Source organism: Populus nigra, chromosome 3, assembly GCF_951802175.1.
Source record: "Populus nigra chromosome 3, ddPopNigr1.1, whole genome shotgun sequence".
Lineage (NCBI taxonomy): Eukaryota > Viridiplantae > Streptophyta > Magnoliopsida > Malpighiales > Salicaceae > Populus > Populus nigra.
The window spans coordinates 9,777,209-9,793,985 of NC_084854.1; the positions used below are offsets into that span (position 1 = coordinate 9,777,209).

The window sequence follows — 16,777 nt, forward strand, 5'->3', positions numbered from 1 at the left end:
ATTTTTCTATCTTGTAAAAGGTTGGCTTATAAAGAAAAGCTGTTGAAAAACTGACAAGAAGATTCGTTCAAGGAAGAATTGTCATGGTTTTCTTCAAGCTAGCAAAAAAGTTTGTTTTACCATAGATTCATCTCGTGATTCATGCACATATATCATTTATGAGATTTTAACACATTCATCAATGGAGACAGGGTAAATGTAGGCTTTTTTTTGGTAAGAATATAACAAGCTCATCTAGAAGTCAACTTTCACCGAGCTACACAATCAAAAAAGTTTGTTTTACCATAGATTCATCTCGTGATTCATGCACATATATCATTTATGAGATTTTAACACATTCATCAATGGAGACAGGGTAAATGTAGGCTTTTTTTTGGTAAGAATATAACAAGCTCATCTAGAAGTCAACTTTCACCGAGCTACACAATCAAAAAACCACTACTATCTTTGATTTTTTTTACACGGAGTGTTGTAACCCATTTTTGGGTCCCCACAAAAAAATAAAAATAAAAAGCCAAAGGAGGTTAGAAAAATAACAGGAGGAAGGAGCGCTCAGAAAATGGTCGGAAAATTGGTCAAGGAGGTTAAAAATACAAAGATTTGATTTTTGACAGTATATTCTTGAAGGATGAGAGCCCTGTTGAGAAGGAAAATTTGAATTTTGAGGAGAAAACCCAAATTTGGATGTTTATGGACTTAATTGGATTTTCATTTTTGAACCTATAGAGGATTTGATTGCAAGAAAAATTGATTTTTAAGTCAATTTGGGCTTTAATTAGAAGAAATTAAAGTTCTGGGGCCAAATTATAATTTTTAGGATTTTATTAGGTCCAATCAGGGGCTTAATTGCATAAATATTGAAGTTTAATGGCTAATTAGGGACTTAATTGAGAAAATCCAAAACCAGGGACCAATTTGGAAAAGGCGCGTAAATCAGAGGGGCTGTATTGGATTTGATCCGGGGCCAAATTGAAGAAATTAAAAACTGGAGGACTGATTTGAAAACAGAGCAGGGAAAACCAGGTGACATGTCGCCTGTTACTGTTCACTTTCTTCCTCAAAAAGCTGCCTGAGTGGCTGCTTTCCAGGCGCATTTGCCGGCTCGTCTGGCCTTCAAATCAGACAAAACATGCACCAACATGTCCACATGAAACCCCTTTATCCCGGAGAATGGTCCGGTCGGGTCGAAAAATTTATAAACGGCTCCGTTGAGTGGCTCAAAGTGGCCACCTCGGGCAGTTCACAGCCTTGAGCTGCCAAATTTGGCAGCTCGAGGTGCACACTTTGAACCAACGGTTTGGATTCCTCGAGTCGAATCAAGGGCTGAAAATTTTCCCCAATATAGACAATATGACCCTCTTACACCACCTATAAATAGAATCTCTGTTGAAGACCTGGAGGAGGAGAAAATCTGTTCCAAAGTAAGCCAAAAAACCAGCATTTTCGCCCAATTTCTGCAGATTTCTTCCTTTACTTCCAACGCTGGCCGCCAACTCCAACCCCCTCCCCCTGGGCTCTTGATTTTCTTCTTCCCCTCAGCGACCAGCAACGAGGGACAGCCCCCCTCTCCTGCAAAGCCAAACCAGAGCAGCCATTTTGCTCCCACTCCATTTTCCTCAAAAAAAACCGCTACCCCCATTTCCTTATCTCCTCTCTCCCAGCCGGTTTTCTTCTTCCTCTCAGCAGCGTCTCCTCCTCCTCCAGACCATCAACGTTTTCCAACCAGTAGCAGCTCCTTCTTCCAGCGACGCCCAGCAGCAACCAGTAGCAGCTCCTTCCTCCAGCGACGCCCAGCAGCAACCGAAGCAACAGCAGTCCTCCATCCCCGCAGCAGCAGCAACACCAGGAGAAGAGCAGTAGCAGCAACCCCAGGAGGAAGATTCCAGCAGCCACACCAAGAACCACGGAGAGGGGAATACAGAAAAGGAGAACGTAAGGAAGCAGAAGAGGAGCTGACCGAACAGAAGCAGAGGACACGGTGAAGAGATATTACAGCACCACCATCTTCGCCGTCTTCGCAAAAACCAGGTATGCCTGCTGCTTTCTTCTTATAATGTTGTGTTAATATGCAGAAATGAAAAGAAAATCATAAGAAAACCATCACTGTTGCAACACTCTGTTATCCCGTTTTTTTGTGTCATGCACTGTAATGCAAAGGAAGGTGATGAACAGTGCGAAGGTGATTTAATTACCTTCGCACTGTTCATGCACGCGTAAAATATTACACGTGCAGGTGCGGACTGGAGGGACTGGTCATTGGCATGGGCCAGTGACCAGGCTGGGCTTGCTAGGCCCAGCCCAGCTATGCAGGTTGGCTAGGTCCAGCCCATTCACATGGGCCGGGCGGGGCCCAACCCGAAAAAATAAAAAAAATAAAAAATGAAATCTTCTTCGAAATTTATTTCAAAAAAATATGTGATGTTCTGAAATTATGTTTATTGTATTTTGGATCAATATAGTTTGTATTTTTATATTGTAAAAATACAAATTCGGTATGAAAATACCCGGTTTTCGTCAAGATATCAAAAAATAAAAAATGTTTTGTTTTCATGCATACGGCCAATACCCTAACATTGTTTTTACGTCTTTTATCTAAAAAACAAATATTTGAAGTTTCAAAAATGTGTTTTCGCACGGATTTCTTAAACACAACAAAAATCATTTTTCTTGCATTTCTGGATTTTACAACATGTTTGTAAAACTCCAAAGGGTATTGGCCAATATTCCAAAAAAATATAAAAATCTTATTTTGGGAAAATTCATCTATTATTCACCACTAATGTTTGGATAAAGAAATCCCTAAAGGACGAATATCCAAAATATTATTGGGGATAATTTGTTATTATTCACCACTAATGTTTGGATAAAGAAATCCTTAAAGGACGAATATCCAAAATATTATTGGGAGTAATTTGTTATTATTCACTGTTAATATTTGGATAAAGAAACCCGGAGTGGTAAATATCCAAAATAATTTTCTAGGAATAATAAATCCGCACACATCCTTGAAAGAAGCCTTGATTATAATCGAGGACATTTCAAATTTTTTTACTCCACGGTTTGCGAACCTTGAGAGTATAAAACACTAAGATAAAAATAGGTTTTTAAAGCACCCTAGATTTCGTTCATCAGAGCAGACTTATCCTAGGAAACTGATGGGATTAGAGAACATCAACATATTAACAGTTATAGGACAAATCAAACACCAAGCAGCTTACCTTAGGTAGGGCGTACTAGGGGTGCTAAAACCTTCCCTTTACGCAACCAGTCCCTTGCCTTAGAATCTCTGAAAGACCAGTTAGGTTTCCTAGTGACCATAATACTAGGTGGCGACTCCTTTTTTTTTTTCACAACAGAAAGACCCCAACATCAATCCCCGCAAACGAAGGATTGGGTCGCCGCGACGTCGAGCTCTCGGGAGGGTGCGACAGGATGGCGACTCCACTGGGGATCTTAGGACTAGGCTTGATAATTGGTTTGTTTATGCTGTGTGTTTTTGGTTTTTGTTTTCTTACATGAATGATACTTTGTTTAAAAGCTTTAGCATGCATCTTTATATTCTGTCATACATGATATAGTCATGCATCACTTATATTATTACTATCTTGTCAAGAGCACACATTAAACTTTAAGTTAGGTGGGGGACTAGCAGCTTGCCTTATGACTTGAGTCAAGGTTTAAGTTTGTGTAAACCCCAACTCTTTGCTGAGTGTTTAGACTGATAGTGATTGGTACATGTGCCATCCCACTATCTACTGAACCCCCATATTGCCTTTAAGAGGGCGATCACTGGGACAGCGAGAGACCCTTGTTTAGAGACCAAGTAGTAAACCTACCCTATGTCTCACATAAAGGAACTAGAACCTATCCTTAGGGTGTATGATCCATAATACCTTTTGCATCAAAACAAGTCTAACCCCCAGCATTTTGAATTGCAGGACTTGTGAACGAAATGGCCACCATCGCTACATTTTCCATCATAGAATATGGGAAAAACTCTGAACTGTCACAATTGACTGAAGGAGACTGCCTTAGAAGCGATGCTAAGAAACTGTCACCAATCAAGAACCTGAATTGCATTATGAATGAGGTGAACAAGTTAACGACTCATTTTCAGAATGTGGATAAGGATGCATTTTTTAATAAATACGGACGTTTGATGGAAATTGCAAGGGTAGAAGTTTTAAGCCCAGCTGTGCGAGCCATAGTTCATTTTTGGGATCCAGACTACCGGTGTTTTTCTTTTGGAAGCATAGACTTATGTCCCACTATGGAGGAATATGGGATGTTGACTGAGTTTCCAAACAATCTGTATCATGTTTATTTGCCTTTGAGATCTGACAAGATCATCCCCAAACTGTCAAAACTGCTCAGAATCTCCAACTTGGAAAAGTTTTTGGAAAAGAATGCTACCGGTCTGAAATGGAGGATGCTAGAAATTGAACTGGAAAAGAATTAGAAAAAGAGAGATTGATTGCCCTGGGCATATTTGGCCTTGTGTTGTTCCCAAGCCAGACGGGTTTAGTAAGCTTGGAGGCCGCTGCTGCTTATGTAGAGTTTGAGAATACACAAATCAATCCAGTGGCTGCTATTTTAGCTGAAACCATCTTGACGCTTAATCATTGTAGGAGGACCGGAAAAGGGGCAATGAGATGTTGCACGCAGTTGTTGTATATCTGGATGGTTAGCCATATCGAAGCAAAAAAAACCTATCTTCAATAATTTTTGGTGGTTCACCCAAAGACCCCTGAAGTTAGTAGAAGAAGAAGAATGGGGAGATCTAGACAACCAAGGTTGGGTTGACAAATTAGAAGGTTTGCCTAATAGTGATTTTAAGTGGAGAGCCCCCTGGATAACGACAGTGAAAGTCCTAATGAGTTGTGGACAAAGACGTTGGGTACCATTGGTAGGGATTACAGGTTATGTGAGTTATGCTCCTGCCCTGGTGGTAAGGCAACTTGGGGGCATGCAGTTTGTTCCAAGGACTATGGGAATTGCTCAATTCTTTGGTTTGTTCAAAGATCCCATTGCACAAGAAGTTTTGGAGATCATCAAACAAGATTGGAAGCATCTGGTTTTGGTTGAGATAGAAGGTTTGAAGGATCCAAGTGCAAGTGAAGGATATGCAAGATGGAGAGATTTAGCATCTTCAGCCATGCCTTATGTAGGGGTCAAATCTCCCCAAACTATAGAAGAGCCTATTAAGAGGAAAAGGGTCAATAATGAAGAGGAGTTGAGAAGACAAGTGGAAAAACTTCGGATAGAGTTGAGCAAAAGCAGAAAAGACAAGGCAATGTTGGAAGAAATGATGCTAGAAGAAGATAAAAGGAGAGCATTTCTAGATGAGCAAATACAATCTAGAGATGCGCGAATAACAAAGCTTGAGTTAAAGTTGGGTGAGGAGAAGATTGCTAGGGAAAGGAGTGAGAATGAGCTAAGAGGGATGAGTTTGGATTGGATGCAAAGTTGCTCTGAACTTGAAGCAATGGAGATTGACTTTAACGATTGCCAAGGAAGTGCAGAATATTTCCAAGAAAAATTTGCACAAGTCCAGTTCAAATTGATGGATAGGATTGGGAAGTATGAGGATTTGAGCAAGAAATATATGGAGTTGGAAAGCTGTTTAATGGTGATTGCAAAAGAAGAAACTAAAAAGAAAGGTTTTGAGGTTGTTGAAACAGAATTAGCGGTTAAGAAGAATGAGATAAAAGTCATGAGGACAAAGCTCGACAAGGAACGTGAAAAGGTGAAGAATTTGGACGAGAAGCTAGCAGCAATGGAAAAACACAAGGATCAAATCGACGCCAACAACACTGCTTTGAACAGAACCAATATGTTGCTCATAGAAAAGATGACCAAGACAGATGAGCAAATGGATGAAGCTGCTGCACATGCTCGAATTATTAGAATTAATGCGCGGAATGTGGGAGGGGACATCATTCGCTATCGCCGAAGCCTAGCTGAAACCGATGCCTTCCTAGGGAAGATTGAGAACCGTGGTTTTGCTTTCCTACCTTTGGCTAGAGAGTTTGTGGAGGAAAGGGATTAATAAATTTTGTATTTCCTTTTTATTTATTAATGTAATAAACTTATCAAACATTAATGAAAAGGGCGTTGACCCATCTCCTTATGCAAAATCTGTCTCTTGGTGAATATGATTCAAGCAAACGACTTGAAAGGTAGTACTCCTAGCAATGTGACAAGAACCTATGTTTATAAGATGGTGGCTATTATTCGTTCACAAGAAAGTTGCATCCATACCCAATATACAAATCATTCTCAATCATGCATTTTTCTCATACATCTATGCACGCATCTGCAGATTAAGAAACATAGGTCCCCCTTCTAGAATCCACAACACTCGACAAAGAAAAAGAATGGAAAACGAAGAAAGGCCACAACCAGAAGCTCAGTACCAAAGAGAACTTGAAGGAGTTCGGAATGATGTGGCGCACCTAACCAGTATGTTAGAGCAAATGTTGAGAGCCAGAGATGGAGAGGGAACGTCTACTCAACCTGATGAAGCACCAGCAGCAGCTCAAATTCCTGTCGCACCTATAAACGTGGGGGCAAATACACCAAATAAGCAGCATCCTAATCCCACTCGGCCCATCCAAATCCCTATTACAATGGATTTAACAAACGAGGACCCACATGACGTCAAACTCTCTAATCATGAAGGGTATGATAAGTGGACTGCACTAGAAGAGAGGCTAAGGGCAGTGGAAGGAAATGATTTATTTGACCCAGTTAGGGCTGCTGAAGTATGTTTGGTGCCTAACATTGTTATTCCAAAGAAGTTCAGAGTGCCAGAGTTTGTTAAGTATACCGGGATGGAATGCCCAAAGACCCATCTCCGTTCTTACTATAACAAAATGGCAGAAGTTATACACGATGATAAAATGTTAATTTACTTCTTCCAGGATAGCCTGACAGGATCGGCCCTTAGTTGGTATATGAGGCTGGACAATATTAGGATCAAGAAGTGGACAGACTTGGCAGATGCTTTCTTAAAGCAATACAAGTTTAATCTTGAGATTGCTCCTGATAGGACCAGTCTAATTACCATGGAGAAAGGAAATCAAGAGTCCGTAAGGGTTTATGCTCAAAGGTGGCGTGACCAAGCTATCAATGTACAACCTCCACTAATAGAGACGGAGATGGTGACACTGTTTGCTAATACTTTTAGGGCTCCATACTATGAACACCTTATGGGTAGTTCAGCACAACATTTCTATGATGTGGTGCGGATTGCTGAGAGGATTGAACAAGGAATCCGAAGTGGGAGAATTGCAGAACCTATAGAGAAGAGAGGTTTCATTGGGAAAAAGAAAGAAAATGAGGTGAATAACCTAGAAGGTGGATACAAAGGGAGAAGCAAAAACTACCAAACACCTACCACCCAAGTCACCAGTATCAATTTTGCCAAACCCTCCATCCCAAACCAACCCAATCAAACAAAATTCCCAGCAAATAACCAAAGCAATTACCAAAGAAGAGACAACCGACCATCGGAAGAACAATTACCACCTTTACCAATAACCTTAAAAGAGTTGTATGCCAAGCTGTTGAGTATTGGGCAGATAGCTCCCCTACCCGTACCACCTATGCAACCACCTTTCCCTGCCTGGTACAACCCCGAGGTGACTTGTGAATACCATGCTGGTCACGCAGGTCATAGCATTGAGGCTTGCTTTGCTTTTAAAAGGAAGGTGTTGCAACTGATCAAAGTTGGATGGGTCACTTTCGAGGATTCACCTAATGTGAATTCAAACCCTCTACCCAAACATGCTGTAGGTGGTAGTGGAGTGAATACTATGGAGGTCGATAGCAAAGAGAACGTGCTAAGAGTGACCATGGCAAGGCTATATGAAATGTTGGTACAATCTGGACATTTGGAGAAACCATCCGAACATTGCATAAGGGAAGATGATTTTTGCCCATTCCATAAAAAGAAAGGCCATCACATTGATGAATGCATTGAGTTTCATCAAAAGGTTGCGAGAATGCTGACTTTAGGAGAGCTAAGGATTGAGGCTGCAAGAGATAACAAAGAGATCATGATGATAGAGAATCAGGGGAAATGTAGAATCCAATCAACAGCTAATGGGCTCTCGAAATTGGTATTAACTAAGCCCCCGATGGCAAACAAAGCAAACTATGGAGCGATGCCTGGAGATTATGGTTATACCTCGAATATTGAAACTCCTTTGCCGCTGTTCCGAACTGAGATAAGTGGACTAACTCGGAGTGGTCGTTGTTTCACACCTGAAGAGCTAGAGAAACAAAGAAAGGCTAAGGGCAAGGAGGTGTTGGACCTCGATAAAGAGTTTGAGGTGAATAAACCTGTGACTGAGGAAGAAACAAATGAGTTTTTGAAATTGATGAAGCATAGTGAGTACTGTATAGTGGATCAGTTGAAGAAAACCCCTGCCAAGATCTCCATCATGTCATTAATACTCAGTTCCGAGCCGCATCGTAATGCTTTGCAAAAAGTACTGAATGAGGCCTACGTACCCCAAGATATTGAACAAAAGACTATGGAGCATCTAGTAGGGAGGATCCATGCTGCCAATTACTTATATTTCACGGAAGATGAACTTGACGCTGAAGGAACTGGACATAACAAGCCCTTATATGTCACAGTCCGATGCAAAGATTGTCTCATTGGTAAAGTTCTCATCGATAACGGCTCAGCCCTTAATGTGTTACCAAGGCATATGCTGGATGAAATGCCAGTGGATCCCTCACACATGCAACCCAGTGTGATGACGGCTAGAGCCTACGATGGCTCACCAAGGCAAGTGATGGGGACAATTGAGGTCGAACTAGCTGTGGGTCCACAAGTCTTTCTAGTAACCCTTCAAGTGATGGATATCCACCCTTCCTATAGTATGTTGTTAGGAAGGCCATGGATACATTCTGCGGGAGCTGTCACCTCCTCGCTGCATCAATGTTTGAAGTACATTGCCAATGGCGTTCTGGTTACTGTTAAGGCTGAGGAGACTATATCAATGGTAAGAAATGTGGCGGTTCCATTCATTGAAGCCGAAGATTGTAAGGATGGAAACCTTCATGCATTTGAAGTTGTGAATACCGAGTGGGTACCCGAGAACACTGTGGTGAGAAAACCAGAACTCTCGGAGGCCACCAAAATGGCCGCTAAAAGCTTTTTGAAGCACAAGATTCCTTGCCCATATGTCATCGAGAAAGGAAAACTTGAATGGATTGATATAATCAAGCTGAAAGCTGCAGAACAGAGGTTTGGGCTTGGATATAAGCCCAAGAAAGAGGATTACAAGCGAGCTGCTGGTGCAAGAAGGGAGAAAAGAATGGCTAGGATTGAAGGAAGGAAGCCTGAAGAAGAAAGCCTAGTCATCCCTCCAATCAGGACTTCTTTTCCAAAGGCCGCATATGTGATGCAACCTGATAAGGGACACGGAAACCTCTTTCAGAAGTTTTTTTCAATAAACATAAACACTCTGGAGGAAGACCAAGTCAAGAACATTGCTGAGAAAATTGAATCTGGAAGAAAGGATGAAGAGCTGCCACAATTAACCATCCACATTTTGGAAGAAGTCACCGACAGGACTTTCATTCGAAAGCTAGCCGAAGGAGAGAAGTTCCAGAATTGGGAGACCCAAGAAGCTCCATTGGTTTTCAAAATGTAATCAACAATGATTTGTTGGATTATAATTTTATCTATGTTGTTTGCCTTTTCTTTCTGTTTTGTTTTTATTCATTGACAATCGAGGCTCAAGATGTTAATTGGATTTTATTTTTGTTTTTGAGCCAATCCTTTCCTTTTAATGAGATCATGCATTTTCAAAATTCATCTTGATGTCTTACTGTGCATTTACACACTTTCCGCTTTCAGGAACCCTGAAAGCGGATCCTCCACAACAACACCTGCACTTTACATTGAGAATGAATGGCCAAACTTTAAAGAATACATAGTAGCTGTAGAAGATGAGGAATGGGAGGAGAAAAACATAGGGGAATTCACAAAATTAATAGAACAGCATGAACAGGCTTGGAGGCCCGCTAAAGAGGAACTTGAAACCATAAATGTGGGTAATGAAGAAATCAAGAGAGAGCTGAAAATAGGGACTTTGATCACTCCGGAAGAGAAGGAAGAGTTGATTGCACTGCTCCGAGATTACGTAGATGTCTTTGCCTGGTCCTACGAAGATATGCCTGGTTTGGATACGGACATCGTAGTACATAAGATACCACTGGTGGAAGGATGCAAGCCGGTTAAGCAGAAGTTAAGGAGAACTCATCCAGAGATCTTAATCAAAGTAAAAGCAGAAATTGAAAAGCAATGGAACGCTGGTTTTTTGGAAGTAGTCAAGTATCCACAGTGGGTGTCAAACATAGTGGTGGTACCCAAAAAGGAAGGTAAAATCAGAGTTTGTGTGGACTTTAGGGACTTAAACCGGGCTAGCCCTAAAGATAATTTCCCTCTACCACACATAGATATGTTAGTTGATAATGCAGCACGCAGCTCCATATATTCCTTTATGGATGGATTTTCAGGCTACAATCAGATAAAAATGGCGCAAGAGGATAAAGAGAAGACAACCTTTGTAACACCGTGGGGAACATTTTGCTACAAAGTCATGCCATTTGGTTTAAAGAATGCTGGGGCCACCTACCAAAGGGCTATGGTGACTTTGTTTCATGACATGATGCACAAAGAGATTGAAGTATACGTGGACGACATGATTGCTAAATCTAGAGAGGGAGAGAATCATGTCCAAATATTGAAGAAATTGTTTGAAAGACTAAGGAAATATAAGTTGAGGCTTAACCCGGCAAAGTGTTCGTTCGGGGTGAAATCTGGGAAGTTGTTGGGATTTGTGGTGAGTGATAAAGGGATAGAAGTAGATCCCGACAAAGTAAAGGCTATTCAATCTATGCCACCTCCCAAGACTGAGAAAGATGTGAGAGGTTTCTTAGGAAGGTTGAATTACATTGCTCGGTTTATATCTCAATTAACCACGACTTGTGACCCGATCTTTCGTTTGTTAAGGAAGAAGAACCCTGGAAGTTGGAATGAAGAGTGCGAAGAGGCTTTTGAGAAAATCAAGCAATACTTGTTGAATCCGCCCCTGCTTGTTCCTCCTGTGCCAGAAAGGCCATTGATATTATACCTAACGGTAACAGAAACAGCAATGGGATGTGTGCTTGGGCAACACGATGAAACCGGAAGGAAGGAAAGGGCCATTTATTACCTAAGCAAGAAGTTCACGGAATGTGAGTCTAGGTATACTGAGATCGAGAAGCTGTGTTGCGCACTGACATGGGCTGCAAAGAGATTACGTCAGTATATGTTGTATCACACTACGTGGTTAATTTCCAAATTAGACCCGTTAAGGTACATTTGTGAAAAACCCTATCTATCTAGCCGAATTGCAAGATGGCAAGTTCTATTGGCTGAGTATGACATAGTATATATGACAAGGAAAGCTGTGAAAGGGAGCGTTATTGCCGATCACCTAGCTGACCATGCTATGGAAGATTATGAGTCATTAGACTTTGACTTTCCAGATGAAGATGTGCTTGCAATCGAGGAAGAGAAATCAGATTGGTGGATTATGTACTTTGATGGTGCTGTAAATGCATGTGGTAACGGAGCTGGTGCGGTGATAATCTCTCCTGACAAGAAGCAGTATCCGGTTTCAATCAAGCTACAGTTTAGGTGCACCAACAACACGGCTGAGTACGAAGCTTGCATTCTCGGTTTAGAGGCTGCATTGGGGCTAAACATCAAAAAGATAGATGTGTATGGAGACTCAATGCTGATCATTTGCCAAATAAAAGGAGAATGGCAAACCAAGGAAGAGAAGTTAAGGCCTTACCAACAATACCTGTCTAAGCTGACTGGAGAATTTGAGGAAATAGAGTTCACCCATCTAGGAAGGGAAGGAAACCACTTTGCAGATGCTTTGGCTACACTAGCATCTATGGCCAAAATAGACTTCGAGCACAAGATACAACCAGTACCCATCAACATCAGAAATAACCCAGCTCATTGTTGCTCAGTCGAAAGAGAAGTGGATGGAAACCCTTGGTACTATGATGTCAAGAATTTCATCCAAAACCAGGCATATCCCATGGGGGCATCCAAAATCGACAAGAAGACCTTGAGGAGGTTGGCAATGGATTTTTATCTTGATGGGGAGATTTTGTACAAGAAATCATCCGACGGGACTTTGTTGAGATGTTTGGATGAGTTTGAGGCAAAAAGAGCATTACGAGAAGTCCATGAAGGGATTTGCTCAACCCATGCTAATGGACACGTGATGGCTAGGAAGATACAAAGAGCCGGTTACTTCTGGATGACGTTAGAAAAGGATTGCATCGACTATGTCCGAAAATGTCATAAGTGCCAAGTATACAGTGACAAAATCAACGCCCCTCCAGCTCCTCTATTTAACTTGACATCTCCATGGCCCTTCGCGATGTGGGGAATTGATGTGATTGGACCTGTAAACCCAAAAGCCAGCAATGGTCATAGGTTTATTCTCGTGGCTATCGACTACTTTACAAAATGGGTAGAAGCCGGGTCATTTGCTCATGTGACGCAAAAAGTAGTGAAGAAATTTATTGAGAGAGATTTGATTTGTCGATATGGTCCACCAGAAAAGGTTATCACTGATAATGCCCAGAATTTCAATGGCAAGATGATAATAGAACTTTGTGCTAAATGGAAAATCAAGCATTCCAACTCTTCGCCGTATAGACCAAAGATGAATGGTGCGGTAGAAGCTGCTAACAAAAATGTCAAAAAGATTATTCAGAAGATGGTAGTCACCTATAAGGATTGGCATGAGATGTTGCCATTTGCCCTTCATGCGTATCGCACTGCAGTCCGAACCTCAACAGGAGCCACCCCATACACGTTGGTATATGGAATGGAGGCGGTTATGCCTTTAGAAGTGGAAATCCCCTCATTGAGAGTACTGGTAGACTCTGAGCTGGAAGAGGTAGAATGGGCAAAAGTTAGATATGAACAGCTAAATCTGATCAGTGAAAAGAGGATAGCCGCAATTTGTCATCATCAACTTTACCAAAGAAGGATGGCCAAATCATACGACAAAAAGGTTCGACCTCGAGGATTCCACGAAGGAGATCTTGTACTGAAGAAAATATTGCCCTTACCAGGAGAAGATCAGAGTAAATGGGCGCCGAACTATGAGGGCCCTTACGTAGTAAAGAAAGCATTCTCGGGAGGAGCTTTGCTGTTGTCTAGAATGGATGGAGAAGATCTAGTTAGGCCAGTGAATTCTGACTCTGTAAGGAAATATTACGCTTGATGTATTCCGTAATCCCCCAATCAATAAAATAAAGTTTGGCTATGAATTTTCTCTGTAAAAAACCTTTCTTCATAGAAAGCATGATCTCATAGCATTTGAAATCTTTTACTTAAACAAACTCTTTTCTTACACATGACTAAGGAGATGACTCCATCAATTGGAGAGAACCAAATCAAATCTAAACTTGGCATATTTATGCACACCACACTGGGGGCAAGAAGTGTACGAAGTGCACATAGGGGTCCATAGTGAACCAAAGCCCAAAAGGGTATACCATAAAACTTCTAAAAACATCTTTTATGAGAATTGCTAATTGCATTGAAAGTTTTCCTTTTGAAATAATAATAAAGCACAATACTCAATGGAGCAAGAAAGGGCCCCATAAGGAACCAGAGATCTCTTCATTAAGAGGATATGGTATATTTCAGTTCATGAGAAAAGGTTGAAACAAGAGCTCGAAGAAGTTTACGATGAAAGGGGGACCTATGTTTCCAAGATAGGTAACAAAAACATACATGCATATTGACCATAATGCATTGCTTTCAACATGTGTCAGATCGGTGTTTCATCACCATTTCTCAGGTAGTGTGTTTTCTAACCCTTCCTCATTTTGAGCGTGCCTTTGAGCCCTCACTTCTTAGGTAGTGCGTTTTCTAACCCTACCTCATTCCGAGTGTGCCTTTGAGCCACCACCATTCAGGTAGTGTGTTTTCTAACCCTACCTCCTTTTGAGCGCGCCTTTGAGCCCTCACTTCTTAGGTAGTGTGTTTTCTAACCTTACCTCCTTTCAAGTGCGCCTTTGAGCCATTGTCAACATTTTTTCTGGGTAGGTCACCCATCACAATGAGACCATAATTTTGTTTCTGGGTAGGTCACCCATCACAATGAGACTACTATCTTCCATTTGGGTAGGTCACCCATTATAACGCGACCACTTCACATTTTTTCTATCTTCCACCTGGGTAGGTCACCCATTATAATGCGACCACTTCATATTTTTTCTATCTTCCACCTGGGTAGGTCACCCATTATAACGCGACCACTTCATTTTTTTTCTATCTTTCCACCTGGGTAGGTCACCCATTATAACGCGACCACTTCACATTTTTTTTATCTTCCACCTGGGTAGGTCACCCATAACAATGAGACCACTTCATATTTTTTTCCATCTTCCATCTGGGTAGGTCACCCATTATAATGAGACCGCACTTCACATTCTTTCCATTTGGGTAGGTCACCCATCATAATGAGACCGTTTTTCACATTCTTTCCACTTGGGTAGGTCACCCATCATAATGAGACCATCATTTTTTTCTGGGTAGGTCACCCATTAGAATGAGACCATTCTTCATTTTTTTTTTTTTACTTGGGTAGGTCACCCATTATAATGAGGCCATTCTTCCCCCTGGGTAGGTCACCCATAAGAATGAGACCACTCTTCCCCTTTTCCACTTGGGTAGGTCACCCATCACAATGAGACCATTTTTTCTGGGTAGGTCACCCATTAGAATGAGACCATTCTCCATCTTTTTTTTACCTGGGTAGGTCACCCATAATAATGAGGCCATTCTTCCCCCTGGGTAGGTCACCCATAAGAATGAGACCACTCTTCCCCTTTTCCACTTGGGTAGGTCACCCATCACAATGAGACCATTTTTTCTGGGTAGGTCACCCATTAGAATGAGACCATTCTCCATCTTTTTTTTACCTGGGTAGGTCACCCATAATAATGAGGCCATTCTTCCCCCTGGGTAGGTCACCCATAAGAATGAGACCACTCTTCCCCTTTTCCACTTGGGTAGGTCACCCATCACAATGAGACCATTTTTTCTGGGTAGGTCACCCATTAGAATGAGACCATTCTCCATCTTTTTTTTTACCTGGGTTGGTCACCCATAATAATGAGGCCATTCTTCCCCCTGGGTAGGTCACCCATCACAATGAGACCATCATTTTTTTTCTGGGTAGGTCACCCATTAGAACGAGACCATTCTCCATTTTTTTTACTTGGGTAGGTCGCCCATAAGAATGAGACCACTCTTCCCCTTCTACACTCGGGTAGGTCACCCATCATAATGAGACCACACACATTTTTTTGTTTTGGTTGTGGTTAAAGGAGATCGCTAGATGGGATCTCAGGTTAACCCAACCCCACAGAGTTTAGTTTTGAATCACCGAATGGGATTCCAAAGTGAGTAAGCTATAAATATAGGTTTTGGCTAAGGAGGTCGCTAGAAGGGATCTCAGGTTAACCCAATCGTAACACCGATTTTAACTTTGGCTAAGGGAGATCGCCAGATGAGATTTCAGGTTGGACAAACTACAAATATGACTTTTTAGAGACCGCCATAAGGGATCTCGAATGGAATTCCATATTGATCAAACTGAAGTGAGAATTCAAAGGAGATGGCCAGAAGGGATCTCAAGATGACTAAATTTTGATCATAATTTTTGGGGGCTGAGGAGGATTGCTGTAAAAGACAAGTTTCAGATCAATCAAACTTCGACCTGATCAGTTTCGGGAGTTCTGTTTTGGGTTTATCTTTATAAAACTTACTGCGCAAAACCCTTGCTCCGTAAGCATTATAAAGAGGGGGCATCTGTTGTAACCCATTTTTGGGTCCCCACAAAAAAATAAAAATAAAAAGCCAAAGGAGGTTAGAAAAATAACAGGAGGAAGGAGCGCTCAGAAAATGGTCGGAAAATTGGTCAAGGAGGTTAAAAATACAAAGATTTGATTTTTGACAGTATATTCTTGAAGGATGAGAGCCCTGTTGAGAAGGAAAATTTGAATTTTGAGGAGAAAACCCAAATTTGGATGTTTATGGACTTAATTGGATTTTCATTTTTGAACCTATAGAGGATTTGATTGCAAGAAAAATTGATTTTTAAGTCAATTTGGGCTTTAATTAGAAGAAATTAAAGTTCTGGGGCCAAATTATAATTTTTAGGATTTTATTAGGTCCAATCAGGGGCTTAATTGCATAAATATTGAAGTTTAATGGCTAATTAGGGACTTAATTGAGAAAATCCAAAACCAGGGACCAATTTGGAAAAGGCGCGTAAATCAGAGGGGCTGTATTGGATTTGATCCGGGGCCAAATTGAAGAAATTAAAAACTGGAGGACTGATTTGAAAACAGAGCAGGGAAAACCAGGTGACATGTCGCCTGTTACTGTTCACTTTCTTCCTCAAAAAGCTGCCTGAGTGGCTGCTTTCCAGGCGCATTTGCCGGCTCGTCTGGCCTTCAAATCAGACAAAACATGCACCAACATGTCCACATGAAACCCCTTTATCCCGGAGAATGGTCCGGTCGGGTCGAAAAATTTATAAACGGCTCCGTTGAGTGGCTCAAAGTGGCCACCTCGGGCAGTTCACAGCCTTGAGCTGCCAAATTTGGCAGCTCGAGGTGCACACTTTGAACCAACGGTTTGGATTCCTCGAGTCGAATCAAG

General features: G+C 41.5%; 1 protein-coding gene across 1 annotated transcript; it reads left to right on the forward strand.

Annotated features, from left to right (window-relative positions):
* The first annotated feature begins 6,377 nt into the window (after positions 1-6,377).
* On the forward strand, positions 6,378-13,322 carry LOC133688620 (uncharacterized). The gene is made up of 2 exons (XM_062108167.1): positions 6,378-9,667; positions 9,878-13,322. The coding sequence occupies exons 1-2, from the start codon at positions 6,378-6,380 to the stop codon at positions 13,320-13,322; spliced, it is 6,735 nt and encodes a 2,244-aa protein (XP_061964151.1).
* Positions 13,323-16,777: the final 3,455 nt, after the last annotated feature.

Coding starts and splice junctions, on each gene's coding strand:
- LOC133688620 (XM_062108167.1), top strand. CDS start 6,378: ATGGAAAACGAAGAAAGGCCACAACCAGAAGCTCAGTACCAAAGAGAA. Junction 9,668..9,877: donor GCTCCATTGGTTTTCAAAAT/GTAATCAACAAT, acceptor TTCCGCTTTCAG/GAACCCTGAAAGCGGATCCT.